Genomic DNA, 25,344 nt, shown 5'->3' with positions numbered 1-25,344 from the left:
AAGGTATAGGAAACCACTACCAGCTTGGTTTACACTGTATACAGGCCAAAGGTTTCTGGTTGAGGAGGCTTGATCCTAGGAGAATCTGAAAGGGATGGTAGGCATTTTGCCTGACTCCATGGAAACCAGGCTCATCACTACCCTGCAGCCCTCCATAGGTTTGTGGCCATCAGTCACGTAAATGGCCATGACCCACGCCCCTTCACAGGTAGAGGATGTGGCCACAGGTCATGTAGACCCACACATCTTCATTATATTGATGTACCTAAAGACCTGAAGACTTAGCCAATGAATTTTTCTTCGCAGACACTCCTCCCTGCAGAAGGAATTTAATCTCAGGCCCACTCTGAGAAGTGGGGTTCAGTTTTACTCATCCACTTTCTGCCATGACAATAAATGCCTTAAGACCACAGATTGTCTCTTTACATCGGGATCTGCCATCAGGACCTGTAGAAAGTGCCTTTTCCTACAGAGCTGCCATTTATTCTCCCGAAGAAACCCTCCCTGTGCTCCCAGCCACCTCCACCATCAAACCAGGCACCTCCAGTCCAGCCAAAGATTACCCTCATGAAAGCTGCCAGAGCTGCCCCTATTTTCCCTTTGGCCCAAGGTTAGATCCAGCTCCTGGTATCTCTACTCCATTCTCAGTTCTTCTCCGGCATCCCAGCAGCGCGTGGATGCACATGAGCCTGACAACCTGATGGCCCTGGCCTCCTTGCTGGCCCCAGGAACCCCTGGACCAGCTTCAGGTATGTCCCACTCTCAGACTGTGCTTCTGAAACCTGGGAGAGGTGTCCCACAGCTTCCCTACTTTGGTCAATTTCCTGCCTCTTGCCTCCTTGAGCAGCCCAAGTCCTCTGACAGAGTGGATGTAAGACCACAACATTATTGTACATTAAGTGCCCATGAAGTCCGGGAGAGTGCGGGTGATCTATTCCTGCATTGGAGGTCCAGGAAGTTGGCAGACACAGAACTGGGAAATTGGGGACTGCACAGGGTGCTTCATAAAAAGCTCATTGGAACTGAGCTGTCATGCACTGAAGATTTTAATTTTCTTGATGGTGTAGAACATTGTAAGGACATTTGGAATTTGATTAGAATCACTTTATTCATTCAAAGATAAAATATAAATTGTGCGAAGGACATTAGAGTATCTCATGAAATGATAATGGAAGGTCATAGTGAAGACAGTTGTATTAACTCACCTTGAAACTCAACACTCAGAAGCATGAAATTAGGAGAAGCTGTGGCAGGACAATGGAGGCTATGTAAAGATTTCGCTCCGTGTATTTATAGGCTGTTATTAATGTTCTTAAGGGATGGATACTGGGCTTTGTATGTTTAGGTGGGCAATTATGTCTTATCAATTGCATCTAAGGTTATTGTGTTGTGTGTTCTTTTATGTGATGATTTGAGTGTAGCCAATTGTGCGGCGGCAGGAGACAGTGGGCTGCCGAGGAGTTGGGATGTGTTTCCGCCAAGATATTTAGCAGATCTCTTGCGGCACCACAGTGCCAGACCTAGCAAGGTAAAAGACAACTATACCTTTTTTTATTTTTTATATTTTACAACAACAGATGGCGAACCAATGTATGGGCAAGAATCCAGTAGTAATCCTAAGAGTTGAGAGAAAGTTTTTATTTTCTAAGTAAGAGGAGGCCAGCGCCATGTTAAGTCATGTGGTCTCTTAAGGGCGGTGAATTTAACAAAGAAACAGGGAAGTAGCCTGGGCTGGCAGTCTGTCGGTCCCAGGCTGTGTGATAAGTAATGGCAGCTCAGAGAGTTAGAGATTAAAAGCTGCTTTTTAAAGAAAATCTTTTAGAAAGTCTTTCAGGATACTCATATTCTTTTTAATGTGGGCTCCACGGGAATTTTGGGTTGAAATCCTAGTTAGACAAGCTACTTCTTAATTACAGGTATTATTAAAAGGTGATTAAGTTTGTTTTTAGAAAGAAGAGTAAAGAGATTACCTGAATCAGGTGGGGATTTTCATCCATGGTTCAGAACTTAGATGGGGAAAAATTAGTCACTACCTCCAAGTAGAGAGTTGTGATGAAATGTCTGTAACACCAGGGAGAGTGAATGCAGACATATATTATAGAAGTTATTAAGGTTAATGAAAAATCTGTGGCTCTGTGTAGAAAGCTTAACAGATGGATATATTTTGGATTAAAGTCCTGAGTTTTAAGTTACTTATTGGTTTTAGAATTGATAGAAGGTGTTTAAGTTTGTTTTAAGGAGAGTAAAGAGATTACCTGAATCACGTGGAGAATTTCATCCATGGTTCAGAACTTAGATAGGGAAAAATTGGTCACTACCTCCAAGTAGAGAGTTGTGATAAATGTCTGTAAAACCAGGGAGAGTGAATGCAGACATGTATTATAGAAGTTATTAAGGTTAAAGAAAAATCTGTGGTTCCGGGTAGAAAGCTTAACAGATGGATATATTTTGGGCTAAAGTCCTGTGTTGATATGTTGCTTATTGATATTGGAATTGAAAGAAGGTATTTGGTTTGTTTTATGAATTACCCGCTAAAGGTCATATGGCTCGTTGATGCCGGCTAGCAAAGGTTTGTGGTTATTTTTTATATCTACCACAACAGGAAGTTCAGATTCTCTTAACATGGGCTACACAGAAATTTTGGGTTAATTTCCTGATATCATAGAGTACAAAAGCCTATCAGGCTCATTGTTTAGCTTACTTCCTTTTTAAAAAATTGTTTAATTTTCATAATGGGTGTGACGTTGAGTTTCATGGTTATATTATTACTCTGGGAGAGAATGCAAGATATAAGCTTTTCTGGTTACAGACAAAGGAACACAGTATTTTTGGAGAAAGATTTTGTCTTTGTGTTTTTAAAAAGTGTGATTAGGCTCTTGAAACCTTACAGAGTCATACCGATCAGATTTGATAGAGGTAGACTGCCCAAAAAAATTAATGCAGGAGAATCAAACAAAAAGAGAGTTTGATTCTAAACTTTGGTCTTGAGAGTTGTATTTTACAGAGTGTGCCTACTTGGATTCCTGGTCTCAAGGACTTTCAGCTGGGTCCAGTCAGGACACATTGGCTACAGCATTTGCTTCATTCTTCCTACCCCCTACCCCGAAGGATATTTCAATGCCCATATTCAGCTTGAAGAAGTTATAGAGTAGTCGTCACCCCAATTCCCCGGACTTTGGGGGGCTGAAAGTAGTTATTCTAAAGTTGTTTTTATGTGGAATTTAGAAATGGTTGTAATTTAACAGGGAAGAATGAGCTAGATTGAGTTATACAGTCATAATCTCATTTGTTAACTAAGCTAAAATCATATCTTTGCTTTGATATAGAATTTATTTGTTAAAAGTTTAAAAGTACAAGGTTTAGAGCCAGTCCTTCTATTGATGTCATTACAAACTTCTGAATTGATTACACATGTGAGTTAAGGGCCAAATAGCAGACATATTGCTGACTTTGTGAGATTACTTTCAAGATATTATTAAGATATAAAGAAAACAGTAGGGATTGTCTTATATAGGTAGATAGTTTTCAAAAATGTCAGAAATCCCCAAAATTTGAGATTAAAGTTATTTATCTTTTGTTGAGACATGTCTGCTCCTAACAGTTCCCCTTTGGAGGATTTAACGAAGAATTTGAACATCTCTACCTCCAAATGAGGCAATACTTTGTGGCTAGGCAGCCACTAGACAAAACTGCCTGTTTCATCTGCAGACTAATACTGTCCAGAAAAGGACTAATTATGCAGAATAGTTGACTGATAAACTCTGCCAAGACAGGTGATCAGCCCTTCAAAATCTGCATTTCAAGAGTCTGTCAGTTGATTTTGGGCCAGAAGGATGAAGACTTGCACTCACATGTTGCTAACAGGGGACTGTGCTAGTGGAGATTTGTCTCTACAACCTCTCAGTTCTAGAAGCCATGTTAGGCTTCCTATGTGTATAGATATTTGGTCATTCTCAGATTTCTGATGGGGTTGAAGACTGATTATAGTCTCATAGCCTATCAGGCTGTTTACCTCTGAATATACATATTTTATTAGATAGCTCTCAGATAGTGTACAAGCTAGCCAAGATATAATATAGATTTTAAGCCTTTCTTAAGCTGGAATGGATAACTAAATGTTCTGTTTAACTGATATAGTATCGGACTGGGTGTTAGATATATTTTATGCTTTTAATTACAAAATAATAATAGCTGTGCTCGGCTTATATTTGAGAGAAAAGTTTTTTTTTTTAAATTAGACAAAAAGGGTGAAATGTGGGATGATATCACTGGTGAGGCAGGTACAAGATAGAAGGAGGCCTGTCATTGGATGAGAAGGAAGGATGGGCGGGAGAAAAGTTTGAAGGAAGAGGAGGAGACTGGAACAAAGAGAGGAAGAGAGGAGGAGGAGAGGCTGAGAAGCTGTGGCAGGACAATGGAGGCTGACGTAAAGATCTTGCTCTGTGTATTTACAGGTTGTTATCAATGTTCTTAAGGGATGGATGGTACTGGGCTTTATATGTTTAGGGGCAATTATATCTTATCAATTGAATCTAAGGTTAAAAAAAAAAAGAAGCGTGAAGTTAGCCAATATGTTATGGGCATCCTGGACAACTTGAGATCTCCTATACCTAAATACTGTTGATAGTCTGAACTGCAGCCTCAAGCCATGCTGGTGTCACCAGAGCACTGAGGCCATATAGAGGTGAATGGCCTATGCTTCTCCCTTAGCCCATGTCAGTGTCTATGATTCTGGAGACCTCTGAGAACCCCATCAGAAGCAGATACTGCTCCTAGGCTCTGTGTTCTTGGTGTGCTTTTGCAGGAAACACTGTGAAAATTCATAATTCATTCTTTCACTATGTGAAGAGCAAGAAGAATTCTATTGGTGTGATATTGATGACTGAAGATGCAGGGTAACACTGAGGGATATGCAAGGCTTTTGTCATAACAGCATTCACATGCCAACTCCCCCCACCTCCCAAGAAAGTAGCATACTATTACCGTCATGAAGAAATTTAAGACAATTGTTACATGAGATAGAATGCTGAAGTGTACCACTCCCCAGTTGGTGGCTCATGGCAGGGGTCCAGGAGGGGAAGAGATATATTCTATATATGGAGCAGTCCAGGAAGAGTTTTCTCCAGTGAGAATATAGATAACACAACATTAATCTGGTTTATTTTTATTTTTTTTTACTCTTTGGGGGGCAGGGTGATTAAAAGGTGGGTGGACATGGAATGACAGTGCTTGTGATCAGGTGGTATCTGCTTTTAAAAATGTGAGAGAATCTATACAAATGATTTGTTATGGCTGTATATATGGTATATACTGAAAATATATAATACTACATTAACTGAGAAACTTGCAAAAAAATCTCCCTTGAAAATTTTCCACATCAGGTGTTCAAACAATCAGTCTCGAAATTTCATCCATGAATTTTGGTAGATGGTGACAGGAGTGTCCTAAACCTCGGGATCAGCAGTTCTTAAATGATATCCCAGGGGTGAGTAGTACTTAGTTAAGTCAGGCTGGGACATTTGGTCTAAGGCAGCATTCAACTCAATGAAATGTTCAAGGAAGAGCTGGTCTTGGATGGCAGTCTGGTCTTGAACATCTTCTGTGAGTGTGTGTTGAGCATTGGATTCCCGGCTATCATAGCTGTGCTGGTCTGTGGAGTTTGGGCTAAGACTGGATGTGGGCTGCATCTGGTTGTGCAGATCTTGTAACAAACTGAAAACTGATCTACAATACTACCTCCTGTTGCTAGACCTTTGACAGCCTGTATATACATCAGGATTGCACATAAGAGACTCTCATTTGTCTGAGCAATGGAAAAGATTTATTTAGGGTCTGAGATCATACTAAGGGTGAGAGGAAGAGAAAAGCTAACATGAGATGTTCCATTCCATTGGAAAATATGGATTCTGAGTCTGGGGAACTACTTGATGGGCTGCTGCTCCACGGAGAATGAGAACTGAGAACATACTGTCTGTTGAACAGGATATCCTCAAAGACAGAGATTAGTAGAAAGACAGTGCCTTGAAGACTGGGAAGCTTAGCAGAGGAATCCTGACCTGGCATTGTCATTTATACCATAGCCTTCTTCCTCTGCTTCCTGGGCTTCCTAGACCTCGTATTCCTTAGGTAGATCTCACAGGCCTGGTCAATGCTGGAGAAGATGGCCATTTGGTCAATGGAATTACTCGAGGGGCTGAGTTCAGGAAGAGGGCTCACAACTGATGGAGTCTGACACATGGAGAAGGTGGATTCTGCATTATGGGTAATATTTGAAAGTTCAAGTAGATGGGGAGAGTTTAAGCCTGAGGGTCTCTCACACATAGAATCATCACTAGCTGACACGTCAAGAGGGGAAAGAACATTTGGAAGGCCAGACCTATCACAAGATAAGAGTCCTGGTTTCCTGGGCACTTTGGTACATTTCTGATTCTGATGCTCCTTGATAACATGGCTCTTGCTAAAACACCCCTCTTCCAAGGGCTGATCAATGAGGAAGAATTTGGATTCCTGGTGAGGAGAGTTCTTTGATGGTCTAAACTGAGGAGGACAGCTGACATCCATGTGGCTCTGGCACACAGAATCTGTACTCGTAGCAGAAAGTGGAACTTCACCAGCTTTGGGGTAGGTAGGCCTAGAGTGACGTCCACTTCCAATCTTCCCAGGAGGTTGTTGACACTTTTTCTTCTGTCTTTCTCTGGCTCGTCTATTCTTAAAATAGATCTAGAGACAAAGGAAAGGAGAGCTGATAAGAGGTCAGTTGTCTCCTTCCGGTCTGAGCAGACTTTGGGCAGTGGCTCTGCACCCAGTTCCACATCACTCAGAGAAAGCTGAACTCTCAGGTGCTCTGAAACATCCAGAATCACAGGATCATATATTACAGAGGAAGCTGGAGTCCCAGGAGATCAGACACAATCAGGAGCTCTGACACAGACAAGTTCACAGGTGAGGTTACAACATCTTTCCCAACACCCAGTATAACTGGGATCCTCACAGGAACCAGGGAAACACAAACCCCTGATCAGACAGAGGCATAGGTTCTTTCAAGCCACTGTTCCTGGAGCAGTGCCAAGACCCTGGCCACCCACCCACTACTGCAACATACTGAGAAAGCTTGACTACCAGGGACTCTGACACAACAGAATTTCAGGAACTTGGTCACACAGGATTCCAGGATCCCAGAGGCAGATTGACTTCACAGGAGCTCTGACACACCCAAGATATCAGGATCACAGGATAACTGGATCACAGAATCACAGAAACAAAGAGGCAGTTGTACTCTGAGGGGTTCTGACCCAAGCAGGATTAGACAAAGGAGAGACTGCAATCAGAGACAGCAAGAGCAGGTAGCAATAGAGATAACCAGATGGCCAGAGGTAGTCAGGAGAACAGAAGCAACAGAAACCAAGGCTACTTGGTATCATTAGAACCCAGTTCTCCCAGTACAGTAAGTCCTGGATGATTGGTTATGCTGGGAAAACAAGATTCAGACTTAAAAATCACATGTCATGAGGATGATAGATGATTTTCGGAAGTACATAAATGAATCCCTTAAAGAACTACAGGAGAACACAGGTTAAATAAGTAGAAGCAGTTACAAAAGAAACAAAAAAAAATCCCTTTAAAATGATAAGAAAACACAACAACGCAGGTGAAGGAATTGAACAAAACAATCCAGGATCTAAAAGTGGAAATATAAACAATAAAGAAATGACAATGGGAGACAACCCTAGAGATAGAAAACCTAGGAAAGAGATCAGGAATCATATACACAAGCATCACCAACAAAATAGAAAAGATAGAAGAGAGAATCTCAGGTGCAGAAGATACCATTAAAAATACTAACAACAGTCACCAAAAATGCAAAATGCAAAAGATCCTAACCAAAAACATCCAGGAAATCCAGAACACAATGAGAAGACCAAACTTGAGAAAAAGGTAAAGACAAGAGCAAAGTTTCCCAACTTAAAGGGCCAGTCTTCAACAAAATTATAGAGGAAAACTTTCCTAACCTAAAGAAAGAGATGCCCATGAACAACAAGATACCTTTGGACTCCAAATACTGGACCAGAAAAGTAACTCTTTCTGGCACATGATAATCAAAACACCAAATGCACAAAACAAGGAAAGAATATTCAACACAGTAAGGGAAATAGGGTAAGTAACATACATATGCAGACCTATCAGAATTACAACAGACTTCTCAACAGAGACAGTGAAAGCCAGAATATCCTGGGCAGAGGTCAGACAGACCCAAGAGAACACAAATGCCAGCCAAGGCTACTATATCCAGCAAAACTCTCAATTCCATATGTGGAGAAACAAAGATATTCCACAAGAGAACCAAATTCATACAATATATTTCCACAAATCTAGACCTACAAAGGATAATAAATGGAAAACTCATCATCCTGAGTGAGGTAACCCAATCACAGACAAACACACATGGTATGCACTCACTGATAAGTGGATATTAGCCCAAATGCTCAAATTACACAAGATGCAATGCATGGACCAAAGAAACTCAAGAAAGATGACCAAAAAGCAGATGCTTCACTACTTTTTTAAAGGAGAACAAAAATATCCATAGGAGGTGATAGGGAGGCAAAGTTTAGAGCAGAGACTGAAGGAATGGCCATTAGGGCCTGCCCTACATGTGAGATATGTATGTGTGTGTGTATACACACACACACACACACACACACACACACACACACACACACACACACACACAAAATACACAGCCACCAAAACTAGGTAAGATGGATGAAGCTAAGAGCAGGTTAGCATGTAGAAGAATGCAAATTGATCCCATTCTTATCACACTGTACAAAGCTTAAGTCCAAGTGGATCAAGGACCTCTACAGAAAACAAGATACACTCAAACTAATAAAATAAAATGTGGGGAAGAGTCTCGAACATATGGACACGGGGTAAAATTTCCTCAACAGAACACCAATGGCTTATGCTCTAAGATCAAGAATCAACAAATGGGACTTCATTAAATTGCAAAACCTCTGTAAGGCAAAGGACACTATTATTAGGACAAAACAGCAACCAATAGATTGGGAAAAAATCTTTACCAATCCTACATCTGATAGAGGGCTCATATCCAAAATATAAAAAGAACTCAAGCAGTTAGACTCCAGAGAGCCAAATAACCCCAATAAAAATGGGTTACAGAGTTAAACGGATCATTCTCAGCTGAAGGAATATTGAATGGCCAAAAAGCACCTAAAGAAATTTTCAACATCCTTAGTCGTCAGGGAAATGCACATCAAAACAACCCTGAGATTCCACCTCACACAAGTGAGAATGGCTAAGCTAAAGCTAAGGCTAGCAAGGATCTGGAGAAAGAGGAACACTTCTCTATTGTTGGTGGGATTGCAACTTGATCCAACCACTCTGGAATTCAGTCTGGCATTTCCTCAGAAAACTGGACATAGTGCTACCTATTGACCCAGCTAAACCACTTCAGGGCATATACCCAAAAGACGTTCCAACATAAAATAGAAACACATGCTTCTCTATTGTTTATAATAGCCAGAAGCTGGAAAGAACCAGATATCCTTTAACAGAGGAATGGATACAAAAATGTGGTACATTTACCCAAGGGAGTACTACACAGCTATTAAAACTAATGACTTCATGAAATTCTTAGGCAAATGGATGGAACTAGAGAGATATGCCCAGTCACAAAAGAACACACATGGTATGCACTCACTGATAACTGGATATTATCCCAAAAGCTTGTTATCCAACATACAATCCACAGACCACGTGAAGGTCAAGGAGGACAACCACAGTGTGGATTCTTCTGACTTTCTTAAAAAGGTGGAACAAAAATATTCATAGGAGGAGATGTGGAGACAAAGTTTGGAGCAGAGACTGAAGGAATGGCCATTCAGGGACTGCCCCACCAGTGAATCCAGCCCATGTTTTTTTATTTTTATTTTTATTTTTATTTTTTATTCTTTTTTTTATTAACTTGAGTAATTCTTATTTACATTTTGAATGTTATTCCCTTTCCCAGTTTCCCGGCCAACATCCCCCAAACCCTCCCCCTCTCCTTCTTTATGGGTGTTCCCCTCCCCATCCTTCCCCCATTGCCGCCCTCCCCCCAACAATCTAGTTCACTGGGGGTTCAGTCTTAGCAGGACCCAGGGCTTCCCCTTCCACTGGTGCTTATACTAGGATATTCATTGCTACCTATGAGGTCAGAGTCCAGGGTCAGTCCATGCATAGTCTTTAGGTAGTGGCTTAGTCCCTGGAAGCTCTGGTTGGTTGGCATTGTTGTTCATATGGGGTCTCAAGCCCCTTCAAGCTCTTCCAGTCCTTTCTCTGATTCCTTCAATGGGGATCCTGTTCTCAGTTCAGTGGTTTGCTGCTGGCATTCCCCTCTGTATTTGCTGTATTCTGGCTGTGTCTCTCAGGAGAGATCTACATCCAGGCCCCTGTCGGCCTGCACTTCTTTGCTTCATCCATCTTGTCTAATTGGGTGGCTGTATATGTATCAGTCACATGTGGGGCAGGCTCTGAATGCCAGCCCATGTTTTTATACAGCCACCAAACCTGGAGAATATTGATGAATCCAAGAAGTGCATGCTGAAAGGAGCCTGATATAGCTGTCGCCTGAGAGGTTCAACCAGAGTGTAACAAATACAGAGGAGAATGCAAGCAGCAAACCATTGAACTAAGAAAAGAGTCCCTGTAGGAGGACATAGAGAAAGGATTGAAGGAGCTGGAGGGGCTTGCAACCCCAAAAGAACAACAATACAAACCAACCAGAACTCCCAGGGACTAAACCACTACCCAAAGAGTACACATGAACAGAACCATGGCTCCAGCTGCATATGTAGCAGAGGATGGCCTTGTTGGGCACTAACGGGAGAAGCCTGTGGTCCTGCCAAAGCTGGATCCCCTAGTGTAGGGAAATGTCAGGGTACAAAGACAGGAAGGTTGTGTGCTTTGGGAGGGGGAACACCCTTAGAAAAGGAGGAGGGAGGATCAGATTGGGGACCTATGGAAACCAGGAACGGAAATAACATTTGAAATGTAAATAAAAATAGCAATAAAAATAAATTACATATTGCTAAGAAAAAAAGAAAGACAATATGATCTTGAGTGAGGTAACCAAATCTTCTCTCTCTCTCTCTCTCTCTCTCTTCCTCTCTCTCTCTCTCTCTCTCTCTCTCTCTCTCTTTCTCTCTCTCTCTCTCTCACACACACACACACACACACAAACCCACGTGGTATGCACTCACTGATAAGTGGATATTAACCCAAAAGCTCAGAACACCCAAGAAACAATTTAGAGACCACCTGAAGGCCAAGAAGAAGAAAGACCAAACTGTGGATGTTTCAGTCCGAAGAAGGAGAAACTATAAAATATGCACTGGAGGAAATTCTAGACAAAGTGTGGAACAAGACAGAAGGAATGGCCATTCAGAGACTATCACACCTGAGGATCAACCCCACACACAGTCACCAAACCCAGACACTGTTGGAGATGCCAAGAAATGCATGCTGACTGGAGCCTGAGATAACCATCTCCTGAGTGGCTCTGCAAGAAACTTACTGAAGCGGATGGGCATGATTTCAGCCAACCGGTGAACTGAGCCCTGGGACCCTAATGGAGGAGTTAGAGAAAGGACTGAAGGAACTAAATGGTTTGCCACCCCATAGAAAGGACAACAATATCAACCACCAGACACCTCAGTGCTCCCAGGGACTAAACCACCAACTAAAGAGTATACATGAAGAAACCAATGGCTACAGCCACATACATAGTAGAGGATGGCCTTGTCAGTCATCAATAGGAGAAGAGACCCTTGGTCCTGTGAAGGCTCAGTGCCCCAGTGTAGGGGAATGCCAGCAGGGAGGGAGGAGGGAGTGGCAAAGGCGGTGGGAGAAAAACCACAGAAGCAGGGTGCCAGATGGGAGAAGGGGTTTCAAGAACAGGAACCACAAAAGGGGAAAACATTTGAAAACTAAATAAAGAAAATATCCAATAGAAGAAAAGCAAGAGGTTGTTTGTACCCTCTGGGTCTCTAGTATGGAGATGCTGGGTGAAAACCCTGGGCTTTGGTTTGTACCCACCATCCATCAGAGAACTCTAAGGAACCTGAGCACGAAAGCATAAAGGCAGGAAGAGCTGGACTTGAAAACCACAGAAAAAGGAAATATCTATATGGAGTCATAAATTTTGAGGCTGGCAATGACCACTAAGATTCAGTGACAGTGTGGTACCAGTACGGCTCCCCCATGCACCAGAATTGTGCACTGAGGTTAAGGAAGATTTGAATCCAGTTTTTACCACCTTTTTCCAACCTGGAACTGGGGCAAAGAACTCAAAGCTATTGACAGGCACAAAAATGCAACAGTCAGGAAGTGTACAAGTGACCCATGTTGAGTGGCTATCTGAATTGTAGAGAGGGAAACACAAGAGAGGCCATACCTTGATCTGTTTCTCATTTAGCCCAAGACTTTGAGCCAGTGACCTGCATTGTTCCCGGCTCACGAAATTGTTCGCATTATAATGGTCTTGCAGGGATAGCTTTTGCTTTTCGGAGAGCACATTTCGTGTCTTGCTCTCCATTCCTGGATCATCAGGAGAATCTGGTGACACTGAAGGTACCTGAGAAGCCATGAGACCTTGTTGACTTGCTAGATCCGCGGCACCTGGAGAATTGGAGGATTTGTTACTTGAAAGAACAGAGTCTCCTGCCATCATTTGTAGATTGGATGGTCATTAGAACCCTTGGAAAACTAGAGATCTCTAGATTTCCTGGAAATTTTATCCTTGTGCCAGACTTGGTTGAACAAGAGAACCTGAGACTAGTCAGGAGGGTGGGGGAGAAAGGGAGGGAGAGACAGAGACAGAGACAGAGACAGAGAGATCTCAGAACTCTAGAGGTTTATCTTCTTCACTCAGGCATCCCGTCAAAGGCCTCTTCCTTAGTCAACTACACAAAACATAGTAGCTGGGCCAGCAACATGGTGTCTCAGCAGCCGAATTCCTCTGACTTCTGTGAGCCCTGCATGCCTATGGTTCCCAGTGCTGATATCTATGGGGGAAAACTTCAACTGCTCCTGCCTTTTTTTCAGGACCATCTATCCAACTCTCTGGGAATTTGGGGGACATCAACCTCCAAACACATAAGCCAGCTGCAGAATGCTTCCAAAAGCTCTTCATCTGCTAGCTCCCTCTGTCCTCCATGAGTGTAGCCACCCACAACATATCCATCATATACAAATTATACTCAGGACACCCACTCACCTGGCAAACAGTAGGTTGTTTTACCTTGATGGGTCTCCTCTCTGTGTTTGACTAGTTCTTCAGGAACCGGGCCTTAAATATCTTCTCCAGGCAGGATACTCAAAGCTCCACCCACTCTTTGGCTCCTCCCTCACTGCCGAACCTGCAATTCCTAAGATGAACCCTCCCTTTAAACACTCCTCCCAGACACTCCTTGTCTAATTGATTGAATCACAATTGTTTAGTTTTTTCCATTGATTTTTTGAGTCAGGGTCTGTCATTGCAGGAAGCTCTTTTCTTCCCAAGCCTATAAGTCATCCTGTTCTACCCAGAAAAACAAATCCTGGCTGTTTAGGGGGGAAACTCATGTAAAATATGTCATCAGTCTCACATGATGTTTACCTTTATTCAATGGACTCAGGAGACAAACCAGGTGCATCATTCTAGTGCATCATTCTAAGTTCAAGGCTAGCCTCAACTACAAAACACTTTACAGGACAGATGGAGCTCCACAGAAAAACCATCTTCCAGATTATAAATGTACATTTATATATATGAATATGTATAGAATCATATTGTTCCCCCAACACAAGCTCTTACACACATCTGTAATCTTAATATTCAAGATCTTTCTCTTACATAAACAATTTCAAAAGTAAGTTGAAAATGATATAAATACCACAAACCACACTTTCAAACCAACAAGTGCCCACCTGACTGTATGGCCTACATGAGTTTTTTATTGTTCTACCTTCTGTACAACAACTTCTAAGTGAACTCAGTAAAACTCATACTTTACCTATGCACTTTATATGTGTGATCTCTATAAGACTTTTTAAAGAAACTGGTGTTGGATTTTGTCAAAGTCTTTTTCAGCATTTAATGAGAAAATCATGTGATTTTTTACATTCAGCTTGTTGACATGGTGGATTGCATTTGGTGAATTTTCATATGTTCAAGCAGCTCCCTGCTTCCCTTGGATGAAGATTGCTTGATCATGGTAGATGATTTCTTTAACATGTTCTTTGATTCGGTGTTTGAGTATTTTGCGGAGTATTTTTGCATCTATGTCCATGAGGGAAATTGTTCTGAAACTTTCTTTCTTGAAACTTTCTAGGGGAAATCAGGGTGACTGTTATCTCATAGAATGAGTTTGACAATGTTCATTTTGTGTTTTGTGCAATAGTTTGAAGAGTATCGATACCAGCTCTTCTTTGAAAATCTGATAGAATTCTGTGCTTAAACCACCTAGACCACAGATTTTTTTACATTAGGAGGCTGTTAATGGCTGCTTCTGTTTTTTTTTTTTTTGTGGGGGGTTATAAGACTATTTAGATAGTTTACATTGTCTTGAGTTACCTCTGTCCAGAAAATCATCCATTTCATTTAGATTTTTCAATTTTGTGGTAGAGGCTTTTGAAGTAAGATCTAATGTTTCTTTGAATTTCCTCTGGGTCCATTTTTATGGCTCCCATTTCATTACTTTTTTAAAAAGACTTATTCATTTGTTTCTCTTATGTAAGTGCATTGTATACCGTCATTGTCTTCAGACACACCAGGAGAGAGGGTCACATCCCATTATAGGTGGTTGTGAGCCAGCATATGTGTGCTGGAAATTGAAATCAGGACGTCAGAAAGAGCAGTCAATGCTCTTAACCACTGAGCCATCTTTCCAGTGCACCGGTTTCATTTCTGATCCTGTTAATTTGAACGCTGTCTCTCTGCCTTTTAGTTACATTGGCTAGGGGGTTGTGTATCTTGCTGACTTTTCTCAAAGAACCAGCTCTTGATGATTCTTTGTATTGATCTCTTTGGTTCTAATTGAACAAATTCAGCCATGAGTTTGATTATTTTCTGCTGTCTACTCCTCCCTGGCATGTTTGCTTCTTTTTACTCCAGGGCCCTCAAATGAACACATTATTTGCTAATATTAGAACTGTGTAATTTCTTCTTCTTCTTTTTTCTTTTTTTCTTTTTCTTTCTTTTTTTTTTTTTTCGGAGCTGGGGACTGAACCCAGGGCCTTGCGCTTGCTAGGCAAGCGCTCTACCACTGAGCTAAATCCCCAACCCAGAACTGTGTAATTTCTTAATGAGGGCACTTCGTGCTGGCACTGTTTTTATACTGTCCCGTAAGTTTGGGTATGCTTTACACTCATTTTCATCGAACTCTATAAAGTCTTTAATTTATTTCTATATTCCCTGACCCAAGGATCATTGAGTAGAGACTTGTTAAATTTTTATGACTATGCAGGCTTACGGTTGTTTCTGTTGTTGTTGAAGTCCAGCTTTAATCCATGGAAGTCTGATAGGATACAAGGAGTTATTTCAATTTTCTTCTATTCATCAAGGCTTGCTTTGTGACAGAGTACACATGGTAAATTTTGGAGACAGTTCCTTGAAGGATTGAGAAGAAGGTGTAGGGGGTTGGGGATTTAGCTCAGTGGTAGAGCGCTTGCCTAGCAAGCACAAGGCCCTGGGTTCGGTCCCCAGCTCCGGAAAAAAAAAAAAAAGAGAGAAGAAGGTGTATTCTTTTGTGTTTGGGTAAAGTGTTTTATACATGTATCAGGTCTATTTGATTCATAACCTCTGTTAGTTTCATCATTTCTGTTTAGCTTCTGTCTGGATGACATTTTCTTTGGTGAATATGGGGTATTGAAGTCTCACACTATTATTGTGTGGTGTTCAGTGTGAGAGGTCTGAGTTGAAACTCTTCCAGGACCTCGTGAATGGGACTCTTGGAGGCAGTGATCGATGTAAAATCCAGAAGAGTTTTAATCTGACATGTCAGGGTCCTCCCACTTTAAGGAGAGGCAACAGGAACAGACTCTGACAGGGAGCTCTATACCTTACCAATAATTGGGGTAGAATTCAAACAATTGGGGCAGAATTTGCACAATGGTAACTAGGCAGAGTACTATGGGTATTGGTGGAACAAAACAACTTTCAGATTGGACTCAGTATAGTGTTTTAAACTTTCCCAAGGGGGGTCACTTGGAAGCCACAGGTAGCTTTGTGTGACAGTTTGGCTTGCAGCTGTTCCAGGAACTAAACCAGGTTTTTTCTTCCTGGAAGGTGGGGGTCTTTGTGCTAGGAGGTTTGAGGTGTGAATTTTCACACTGGTAGGGTAACAGAAAAGAACTGGCCACTGTGAGAACCATCTGCAGTCCTGTTCAGAACACGATCAAGGGTGTTACACTAGGCTTCTGTTACAAGATGAGGTCTGTGGATGCTCACTTCCCGATCAACATTGTTATTCAGGAGAACAGGTTTTTGGTTGAAACCTGTAATTTTGTTCGGTGAAAAATACATGGGCAAGGTTTAGATGAGGACAGGTGTTCCTTGTTCTGTTTTTCAAGCTCAGAAGGATGAGTTAATTGTTGAAGAAAAGAACAATGAGCTTGTTTCAAATTTAGTGGCTGTGATTCAGTCAGCTGCAACAGTTAAAAACAAGGATATCAGGAAGTTTTTAAGATGGCATCTGTGTGTCTGAGAAAGGAACCCTGCACCAGGCTGATGAAGGAGACCTCAGTTTCCTAGAGGAACCTGAACCTGGTCATAAGCACAATTTGGGCTCTTTGGGGAGCCTCAAACTCAGCAGGAAACCCCTGGGCTGCTGCAGATTGCCCTAACCTCTCTCTGTTTGTCCTTTACTCACAGGACCTGCACTTACCTATCTCTCCAAAGTTGAAGCTTAGTTTTCCTCCTATTCTTTGAACCCTTCCACTCTGCAGACCTGCAAATCCATTATGCTTATTCACACTTTTGTGCCACTCAGTTTTCAGCCTTACCCTATCTGGACCTATTCTTGTGGATTTATTTACCCCTGTTTATTGTCTTTTGTTTCTGTTTTGAAACAAGTCTTTCTATTATTCTAGCCTGCTCTGAAGATGACCTTGGCTCAGAATTCTGAGTCCTGATTAAAGGTATGAGTCCCCACAATGTTCAAGATTTAATCATTGTTCCAGAGCAATTATAGGGTGACAGGTTTGTGTAGAAAGTGAAAAGTAAGGGAAAATTAGCCTTTCCCTCATGAGGCTCCAGCCCAGAAGATATTGAGGCTACACCTGTCAGTCATTATCTCAGGAAATGAATTTCTACTCATTCTGCTTCCAGGGTTCCTGACCATTCCTTCCTCTTAGTAAGCAACCATTCTTAGAGGGCAATAGCCTGTTCAGTCTTCAACTGCCTTGTTTGCTCCCTTATTCAACCACATTCCTCTCCCTGGGCCGTCCAAAATTTCTATGTGGCCTCTCAAACGCTCTCTATATGCTATGGTATCTACCTAGATTCCCAAAGTCTCCTGCACCGAGCTCAAGCTTTTGCTGGTTGGTGCCTGGAATTCTGCCCCTAGTTAGCCTTGTCACTAAGCTAAATGGTATTAAGAAAAAATTGCTGTCTCGAACTGGGCGGCCTCATCTGTGAACAACGCAGCAATGGCCAAGATTAAGGCTCAGGATCTGCGCCGCAGGAAGAAGGAGGAGCTGTTGAAACTACTGGGTTATCTGAAGGTGGAACTGTCCCAGCTTCGCGTGGCCAAAGTGACAGGCGGCAGCGCGTCCCAGCTCTCCAAGATACGAGTCGTATGCAAATCCATCGCCGGTGTCCTCACTGTCATTAATCAGACTCAAAAGGAAAACCTCAGGAAATTCTACAAGGGAAAGAAGTACAAGACCCTGGACCTGTGACCCTAGAAGACGAGAGCCATGCGCCGCTGGCTCACCAAGCATGAAGAGAAGCTGAAGACCAAGGAGCAGCAGCGGAAGTAGCAGCTGTACCCACTGCACAAGTACGCAGTCAAGGCCTGAGACGACAACAATGACAATAAAGTCCAAAACTGGAAAAAAAGAAAAGAAAAAAAATTGCTGATAATGGTGATGTGGTTTTGTGAGAGTATAAACTAGTTTTTGTATGTTTGTTTATTTGTTTCATTAAGATCTGCTATCTACATTATGAGGTATTGGATATTTTATGTGTTTACATTTCAAATGTTATCCCCTTTCCTCCATTTTCCATACCCTTCTGTCTCCCCCTGCTTCTATGTAGATGTTCCCACTCCCAGCCATCCACTCCCACCTCAACACTCTGGCATTCCCCTACACTGGGGAAACAAGCTTTTACAGGACCAAGGGCTTCTCCTATTGATGCCAGACAATGCCACCCTCTGCTATATATGCAACTGGAGCCATGGATCCCTCCATGTGTACTCATCAGTTGACCGTTTAGTACCTGGGAGCTTAAGAGGGATCTGGTTAGTTGATATTGTTGCTCTGCCTATGGGGTTGCAAACCCCTTCAGCTCCTTTAGGTGTCAAACATTGGAACATGGGTATCTGAATATCTGTTGTCTGTACATGGGATATGATCCTCTAGCTGGGCTTCGAACTTCTCTGGCCTCAATGTCTGGAGACTTTGAAGTGCCAGGGTGAGGGGATATCCAGAGGGGCCCAGCTGCTCTGCAAGGAAGGAGACAAGGGATTGGGGAAGAACTGTGGGAGGGGTGACCTGAAGCAGGCAGTAGACACGATATAAAGTGAATAAGTTAAAAATTATCTTAAATAAAGAAGAAGAAGAAAATGCTGATTCTTTTTTGTGTATAAATGAACTGTTTTAATCACTACTCAGTTTGCTTCCCAGTGGTCCAGCCACTCTGACCTGCAGGAATACAGAACCTCCAACTGGTCTCTTACTTGTCCTCAAAAACTGTTAGCAAAGACCTCAGATTACTGAGTCAAATCCTGGGAAACTTTCTTCACATGGACATGAGATTAAAATGTATCACAAAATCAAATGCAATTTCCACAAAATAGGGCCTTGTGGATCATTGTCAGAGTATTGATCTTGAAGAAATAAAGTTTTATAGATATGAGAAACAAAGTTGTAAAAGCAAGATGTAAAATACATCTGGTGGTCAGGATGCCTATGACAAACTTGTGACCTTCCTGAGAGATACATCTGACATCATGATGCCCAGTGATATGATAAAGTTTTGGTGATCAAGATTCTGACTAAGCCAATTAAGACAAAAGAAAACAACAACAACAACAACAACAACAACAACAACAACAACAACAACAACAACAACAACTGTTCTTGGAAAGACCCCCCACTACCGCTCTCTGTGGTAAATTCCAAGAATAACCACAAGATGTCATCCTGACCCTGCCTGACCACCCAGTTCACCCCTCCTCTAAGGGACTTGAAAATTTAGCCCTTTCCCAGTGATTCACCAAGGCCAGGTGTAGGGCTGGATGAGAAAGTGTCTAACTAAGCCAAGAACAGCCCCTTGAGCAGGCCAGCCAATACCTGACCAGATCCTTTGTCCTGGTGAACCACCAGTGAGAATGGGCCAGCTAACCCTGTTGGTGAAGTCTGCCATGTGTAACGAATGAAAGTTGTGTGCTTTTTGGATGTGCAACCCCACGTACGAGGATTAAAAACCTTACACTCTCATGCTATTGCAGCGGTCACTTTGTCAATCTGTGCTCTGTGGGTTGCACTCCTGAGGTAAGGCCACTATGGGGTCTTATAACAATCTATATTTGTGTGAGATATGGAAACAAAACACAATATTTAGTGGGAAAAAAGAAATAGGTTGAAAATTGTTATGAATTGTTTTATTTTTTTATTTTTATTTTTTTCATCTTTATTAAATTGGGTATATCTTTTTCTTTTTTTTAAATTACATTTCTTTTTATTTCTCTGTTTCTATTAACTTGGGTATTTCTTATTTACATTTCAATTGTTATTAACTTTCCCAGTTTCCAGGCCAACATCCCTCTAACCCTTCCTACTCCCCTTGTATGTGGGTGTTCCCCTCCCCATCCTCCCCCCATTACCGCCCTCCCCTCAACAATCACATTCACTGGGGGTTCAGTCTTAGCAGGACCCAGGGCTTCCCCTTCCACTGGTGCTCTTACTAGGATATTCATTGCTACCTATGAGGTCAGAGTCCAGACTCAGTCCATGTATAGTCTTTAGGTAGTGGCTTAGTCCCTGGAAGCTCTGGTTGGTTGGCATTGTTGTTCATATGGGGTCTCGAGCCCCTTCAAGCTCTTCCAGTCCTTTCTCTGATTCCTTCAACGGGGGTCCCATTCTCAGTTCAGTGGTTTAATGATGGCATTCGCCTATGTATTTGCCATTTTCTGGCTGTGTCTCTCATAAGAGATCTACATCCGGTTCCTGTCAGCCTGCACTTCTTTGCTTCATCCATCGTATCCAGTTTGGTGGCTGTATATGTATGGGTCACATGTGGGGCAGGCTCTGAATGGGTGTTCCTTCTGTCTCTGTTTTAATCTTTGCCTCTCTATTCCCTGCCAAGGGTATTCTTATTCCCCTTTTAAAGAAGGAGTGAAGCATTTGCATTTTGGTCATCTTTCTTGAGTTTCATGTGTTCTGTGCATCTAGGGTAATTCGAGCATTTGGGCTAATATCTACATATTAATGAGTTCATACTATGTGTGTTTTTCTGTGATTGGGTGACATTTTCCAGTTCCATCCATTTGCCTATGAATTCCATAAAGTCATTGTTTTTGATAGCAGAGTAGTATTCCATTGTGTAGATGTACCACATTTTCGAATTGTTTTCTTTTATGTATGAATTTGGTTCTTATCTTACCAGGGTCTACGTGTGAGTATTAGAAAGGAACATTTCTAAACTGGTTTTGCCTTCCCATTGTATGGGTCATGTACATAAACCTCAATCAGGGTTGATGACAAGGTGTTTGGTTGTGCTATCACCCCTGCCTCAGACTTTTTTAAAGATTTATTTATTTTATTTAAATGAGTACACTATAACTGTCTTCAGACACACCAGAAGAAGGTATCAGATTCCATGACAGATGGTTGTGAGCCACCATGTGGTTGTTGGGATTTGAACTCAGGATGTCTCAAAGAGCAGTCAGTGCTCTTAACCACTAATCCATCTCTCCAGTCTTTCAGATTTTTTATTTTCTAGCTGATCTCACACTCACTGTGAGACTGAAATTGAATGAATTTCTCATCCCACTGCGTAATAAATGTTGTGATTAGAGTCCAACATCACTTGAGTGAGCCTTTCCTGTTCCCTTTAGTACTTGATGGTGGCATTCTGCCCTTAATGCATATTTACTTGGTTTACTTTTGGAAAGTATGTTTCCTCAGCTCACATTTTATCCTACTTGCATTTAGTGCCACCATACTGGTGTCTCTGTCTCTTGCTCTGTCTGTATCTAAATCTGTTTGTCTCTATTTGTCTCTCTCTTTGTTTCTTTCCTTCTCTGTCTCTAAATCTGTCTGTTTCTGTTTTTCTCTGCCTTTTTTTCTGTGCCTGTCTCTCTCTGCCTATCTTTTCTTACTTTTTTCAGGGAAGTTTCTCTGGGTAACACGGACTGTTCTGGAACTTCCTTTATAGACCAAAGCTGGTCTCAAACTCAGGCAGATCTGCTTCTGCCTCCCTAGTGCTGGGAACAAAGGCCTGAGCCAACACTTTCCAGGCTTTACTCAGCTTCCTTAGCCTCTACCAAGACATTGGTACTGCAATTGCCCTTGGTATGCACCAAAGAGACAAGAAAGCATTACACTATGGTAGACTTGACAAATGCATTTTCTATTGAAAAGTGTCTCATCAATACTTTTGTTTCAGGTAGGACCTGGTGTGTCTTAAACTGTCCTTGAACTTGCTGTATAGTTATCTATGATCCTAATGAGCTGTCATTGCCAACATGTCCCACCACACAGTAGACTTGGTAGTGAAGATGGTGCCCACTATTCCCACTGAACTCCAACACAACATTTTGTTTTGGATGACTTGCTGAAGAAACCCCATTGAAGGGATCAGGACACATAAACACCCACCCAAGTTTTTGACTCAGAAATTGTCCTCATAGAAATGCAGGGACAAAGACTTGGCAGAGGTTAAGGGAATGGACAACCAATAAGCATTCCATAGGTAAGCACCGATTCCTGACACTGCCAATGATACTCTGTTATGCTCGCAGACAGAAGCCTAGCATACCTGTTCTCTGAGAGGCACCACTTAGCAGTCGATACAGAGGCAGGGACCCAGACCCAAACACTGGACACAGCTCTGGTATTCTTCTGCAAGAGTTGGGGGGAAAGATCGATGGCCTCATAGGGGACAGGAACTTCACAGGAAGACCTACAGAGTCAACTAACCTGAACACTTGCAGACTTCCAGAGTCTGAGCCACAACCCAGAGCTATCGTGGGCTAGACCTAGACCCCTGCACTTATGTAGCAGATGGGGACCTTGGTCTTTATGCAGGTCTCCAAACAAATACAGGGGAAACTGTCCCTCAATCTATTTTCTGTCTGTGGATCCCATTCCACTAGCTGGGCTGCCTTACCTGGCCTCAGGGGGAGAGGATGTGCCTAGTCCAGCAGAATTTTGATGTGCCTGGGGGAGGTGATACCAGATAGGCTTCCCCATTCCCAGAGGAAAATGGAAGGGAGGGATGATTTAAATAATTATTAATCTGTAAAACTGGGGAGAGCTCACTACTTAGGAGCAACAGCAGACCTTGCAGAGGATCTGAGTTCATTTCCAAACACATTCATAAGACCTCCACGGTTTATAGTTTTACTGCAGGAGATCCTACACTCCTTTCTGCCTCCAAGGCCAAAAATGTTGTATACATGCATTTCAAGCATTCACGAGTATAAATATTAGGGGGGAAAGACTGGCAAAAACATTTTTTAATTTTTCAGTAAAATTTTTATTTAAAGAACTTAAAATCCAACAATTAGTAATTAGTATTTAAATTCTTAAAAATAATTCCACTATAGAAAACACAGTGACATAAAACTACTACACGTAGGCCAGCTTAAAATTTCCCAAAATAAATTGATTAAGGGTGTATACGAATATACCCATTCCTTGCTATAAAGGCCTACATAAGTCAAGGGGGGAGAGGTGTTTCATGGGGAAGGAGTGCATCCCCAAGCGTACCAATCCTCTGACTTGTCAAAGTCTTCAAGTATCCTTTGCCAGAGCTCCTCAGCAGATGGACCTGAATCTTGAGTACTCTGTGGACATTGGGTGGCACATACCATGGCTAATGGAGCTTCTGCTACTGCTAGGCCAGTCTGAACTTCACCTGCTGCTGATTGAGCAGAGTCCTTGCCTCTATCAGGGGCATGGCCATCAAGCAGGTCTTCTTGCTGACTACACATGGCACCACCACAGGCTTGAACAGGATGCAGAGAAAATTCCTGGCTCTGGTTGACTTTTGGAATGGAATCCAGAACAAATGTGGACTCAACATTGGCAGAGTCAACAACTGGTAATGAATCAGGAAAATGGGTTGACTCAGAAACAGCTTCAGAGCTTCCATTTGTCTCTGGCAGTGCTGCTGGAATATTCTGGCGATTCTTGCGCTTGTCCTTAGCCCGGTTGTTCTTGAACCAGACCTGAAAAACAAAGGAGACATCAGAGAAAAGCCTCTTTGTCTGTTGCCAACTGGTCTCTACATGAAGCTTCTGAATGGAAGGAGTTTCTGTAGCAATACTGCATGAGTCAGCAACAGAAAAGCCTGAGTCTCTAGATCCCTAAGAGATTGTAGTAAGATAGGATGTGTATGACCTGACAACAAAAGCTCAGGGAAGATTCAGTGAGTGTATCATGTGTTGTACTATGGGGTCTTAGGTCTAGGTCTCTGATATCCTGCAGGAGAGTAATATTCATGTTGAATCCCAGGGTTGAAGCAGAATGTGAGGTTAAGGCCTGGATGTGTGTATATTCAACTACCACAACTCTCCAAGCTGTCCTAAGCATTTAAGAACACAAAACTCAGGTGAATGATGTGGAAGCGAATTTTGTGGTTGTCAGAGACAGGGAAAAGAGAGAGGCAGACCTGGATGTCAAAGTGTGTCACACCAACCCGTGAGGCCAGTGCCATGCGATCCTTCTGGGTTGGATATCTGCAACTATTAAAATGATCTTGCAGCATGCGCTTTTGTTTCTCAGTGTACGTAATTCGGACTTTCCGCTCCTTCCTTGAAGCCACGCGACTGGTTTGTTGGTCACCATGTTCACCTGACTGCACCACAGATCCTAGAGTACTTTGTAAACCAGATTTCACCGAGAATCTTGGTTTCCAACGACTTGGATGCACTAAGAGGCTTCTCAGTGTTGGTGACTCTTGGTCCATTACATGACCTGGTTGCATTTGGATACTTGATTTTTCTGATGGTCTTTGGGACTCTTGAGGACATAGGTCCCTTTCTGGGACTGAAAGACATGGTTGCATTGGACTTCCTCGGGTCACTGGGAGACTATGAAACACTTGGCAAGGAAAATCCCTTGCAGGCCCTTGAGGCATCTGGAAACTGGATTCTCTGGGTGCATTGGAACACATTTGGAATTTTGAATGCAAGAAGGGACCTTTTGGCATATGTGGGCTCTGAACCTCTTGGAGAATGTTCCTATGAAAGAACCTGGAAAGAAAGAAACACATCAGAAAACATCCAGAGACCTCCCATCATGACTACCCAGCATTTGCTTTGGAATTCTTATATAGCAGCGATCAGTCGGGAGCCTCACTTCTTCTGACCACCTGCCTCTGTCTCCCATGCCTATAAGTAGCCTCAACATCTCAGTAAACTTACAGATAGCTCCTGTGTTACTATGACTCTGTCAGTCCAGGCAAGCTGGCAATAGAATGTCCTCCCACAAACTTTAGAGGGAATGAAGTGGGAGAAGGTGGGTGAGTGGATGAGGGGAGCATGTGTTGGGGAGCACCCTCTCAGAGCCAAGAGTGAGGAGGAAGGAGCGAAGAACTCTGCGAACAGGGACATAGACCCAGTTGGGGTAGAGGGCAACATTTGGAGTGCAAATAAATAATTTAATTTCTAAAAAGTCTCAGACCTTACAGTCTCCAACTGGACCCAGAACTGGGGCTATCCCACAGATCTCAGACCAAAACCAGCAGGCAGAGAGCTGGTCTCCCAGGAGCCCTCTCACTCCTAAAATCACAGGATCAGGGGCCCACAAGGGGAACAAGCTCCAGTCAGGGAAAGCAAAAAAAACTAACAGAGATAACCCAATGACAAGAGGCAAGCATTAGAACCTAAACAACAGAAACCAAGACTACTT

At 42.4% G+C, this 25,344-nt stretch overlaps 1 protein-coding gene and 1 pseudogene across 1 annotated transcript; one reads left to right on the top strand and one right to left on the bottom strand.

Annotated features, from left to right (window-relative positions):
• The first annotated feature begins 17,688 nt into the window (after positions 1-17,688).
• Rpl35-ps12 (ribosomal protein L35, pseudogene 12) lies at positions 17,689-18,060 on the top strand (annotated as a pseudogene).
• Positions 18,061-23,168: 5,108 nt separating this feature from the next.
• Obox1 (oocyte specific homeobox 1) lies at positions 23,169-24,607 on the bottom strand. Its single transcript, XM_039097342.1, has 3 exons — positions 24,427-24,607; positions 24,104-24,303; positions 23,169-23,660 (listed from the first exon to the last, which is right to left on the bottom strand). The coding sequence occupies exons 1-3, from the start codon at positions 24,605-24,607 to the stop codon at positions 23,169-23,171; spliced, it is 873 nt and encodes a 290-aa protein (XP_038953270.1).
• Between the last annotated feature and the right edge of the window lie 737 nt (positions 24,608-25,344).

Source organism: Rattus norvegicus, chromosome 1 (assembly GCF_036323735.1).
Source record: "Rattus norvegicus strain BN/NHsdMcwi chromosome 1, GRCr8, whole genome shotgun sequence".
In the NCBI taxonomy this organism is placed as follows: domain Eukaryota; kingdom Metazoa; phylum Chordata; class Mammalia; order Rodentia; family Muridae; genus Rattus; species Rattus norvegicus.
This window is presented reverse-complemented; position numbering and strand designations above follow the sequence as displayed.

Excerpts from the sequence above, each read along its gene's own strand:
- Obox1 (XM_039097342.1), bottom strand. The coding sequence starts at position 24,607 with ATGTGTTCCAATGCACCCAGAGAATCCAGTTTCCAGATGCCTCAAGGG. Across the intron at positions 24,304-24,426 it reads AAGACCATCAGAAAAATCAA|GATCTGTGGTGCAGTCAGGT; the intron begins GTATCCAAATGC and ends AAAGTACTCTAG. Across the intron at positions 23,661-24,103 it reads TGACACACTTTGACATCCAG|GTCTGGTTCAAGAACAACCG; the intron begins GTCTGCCTCTCT and ends TTTGTTTTTCAG.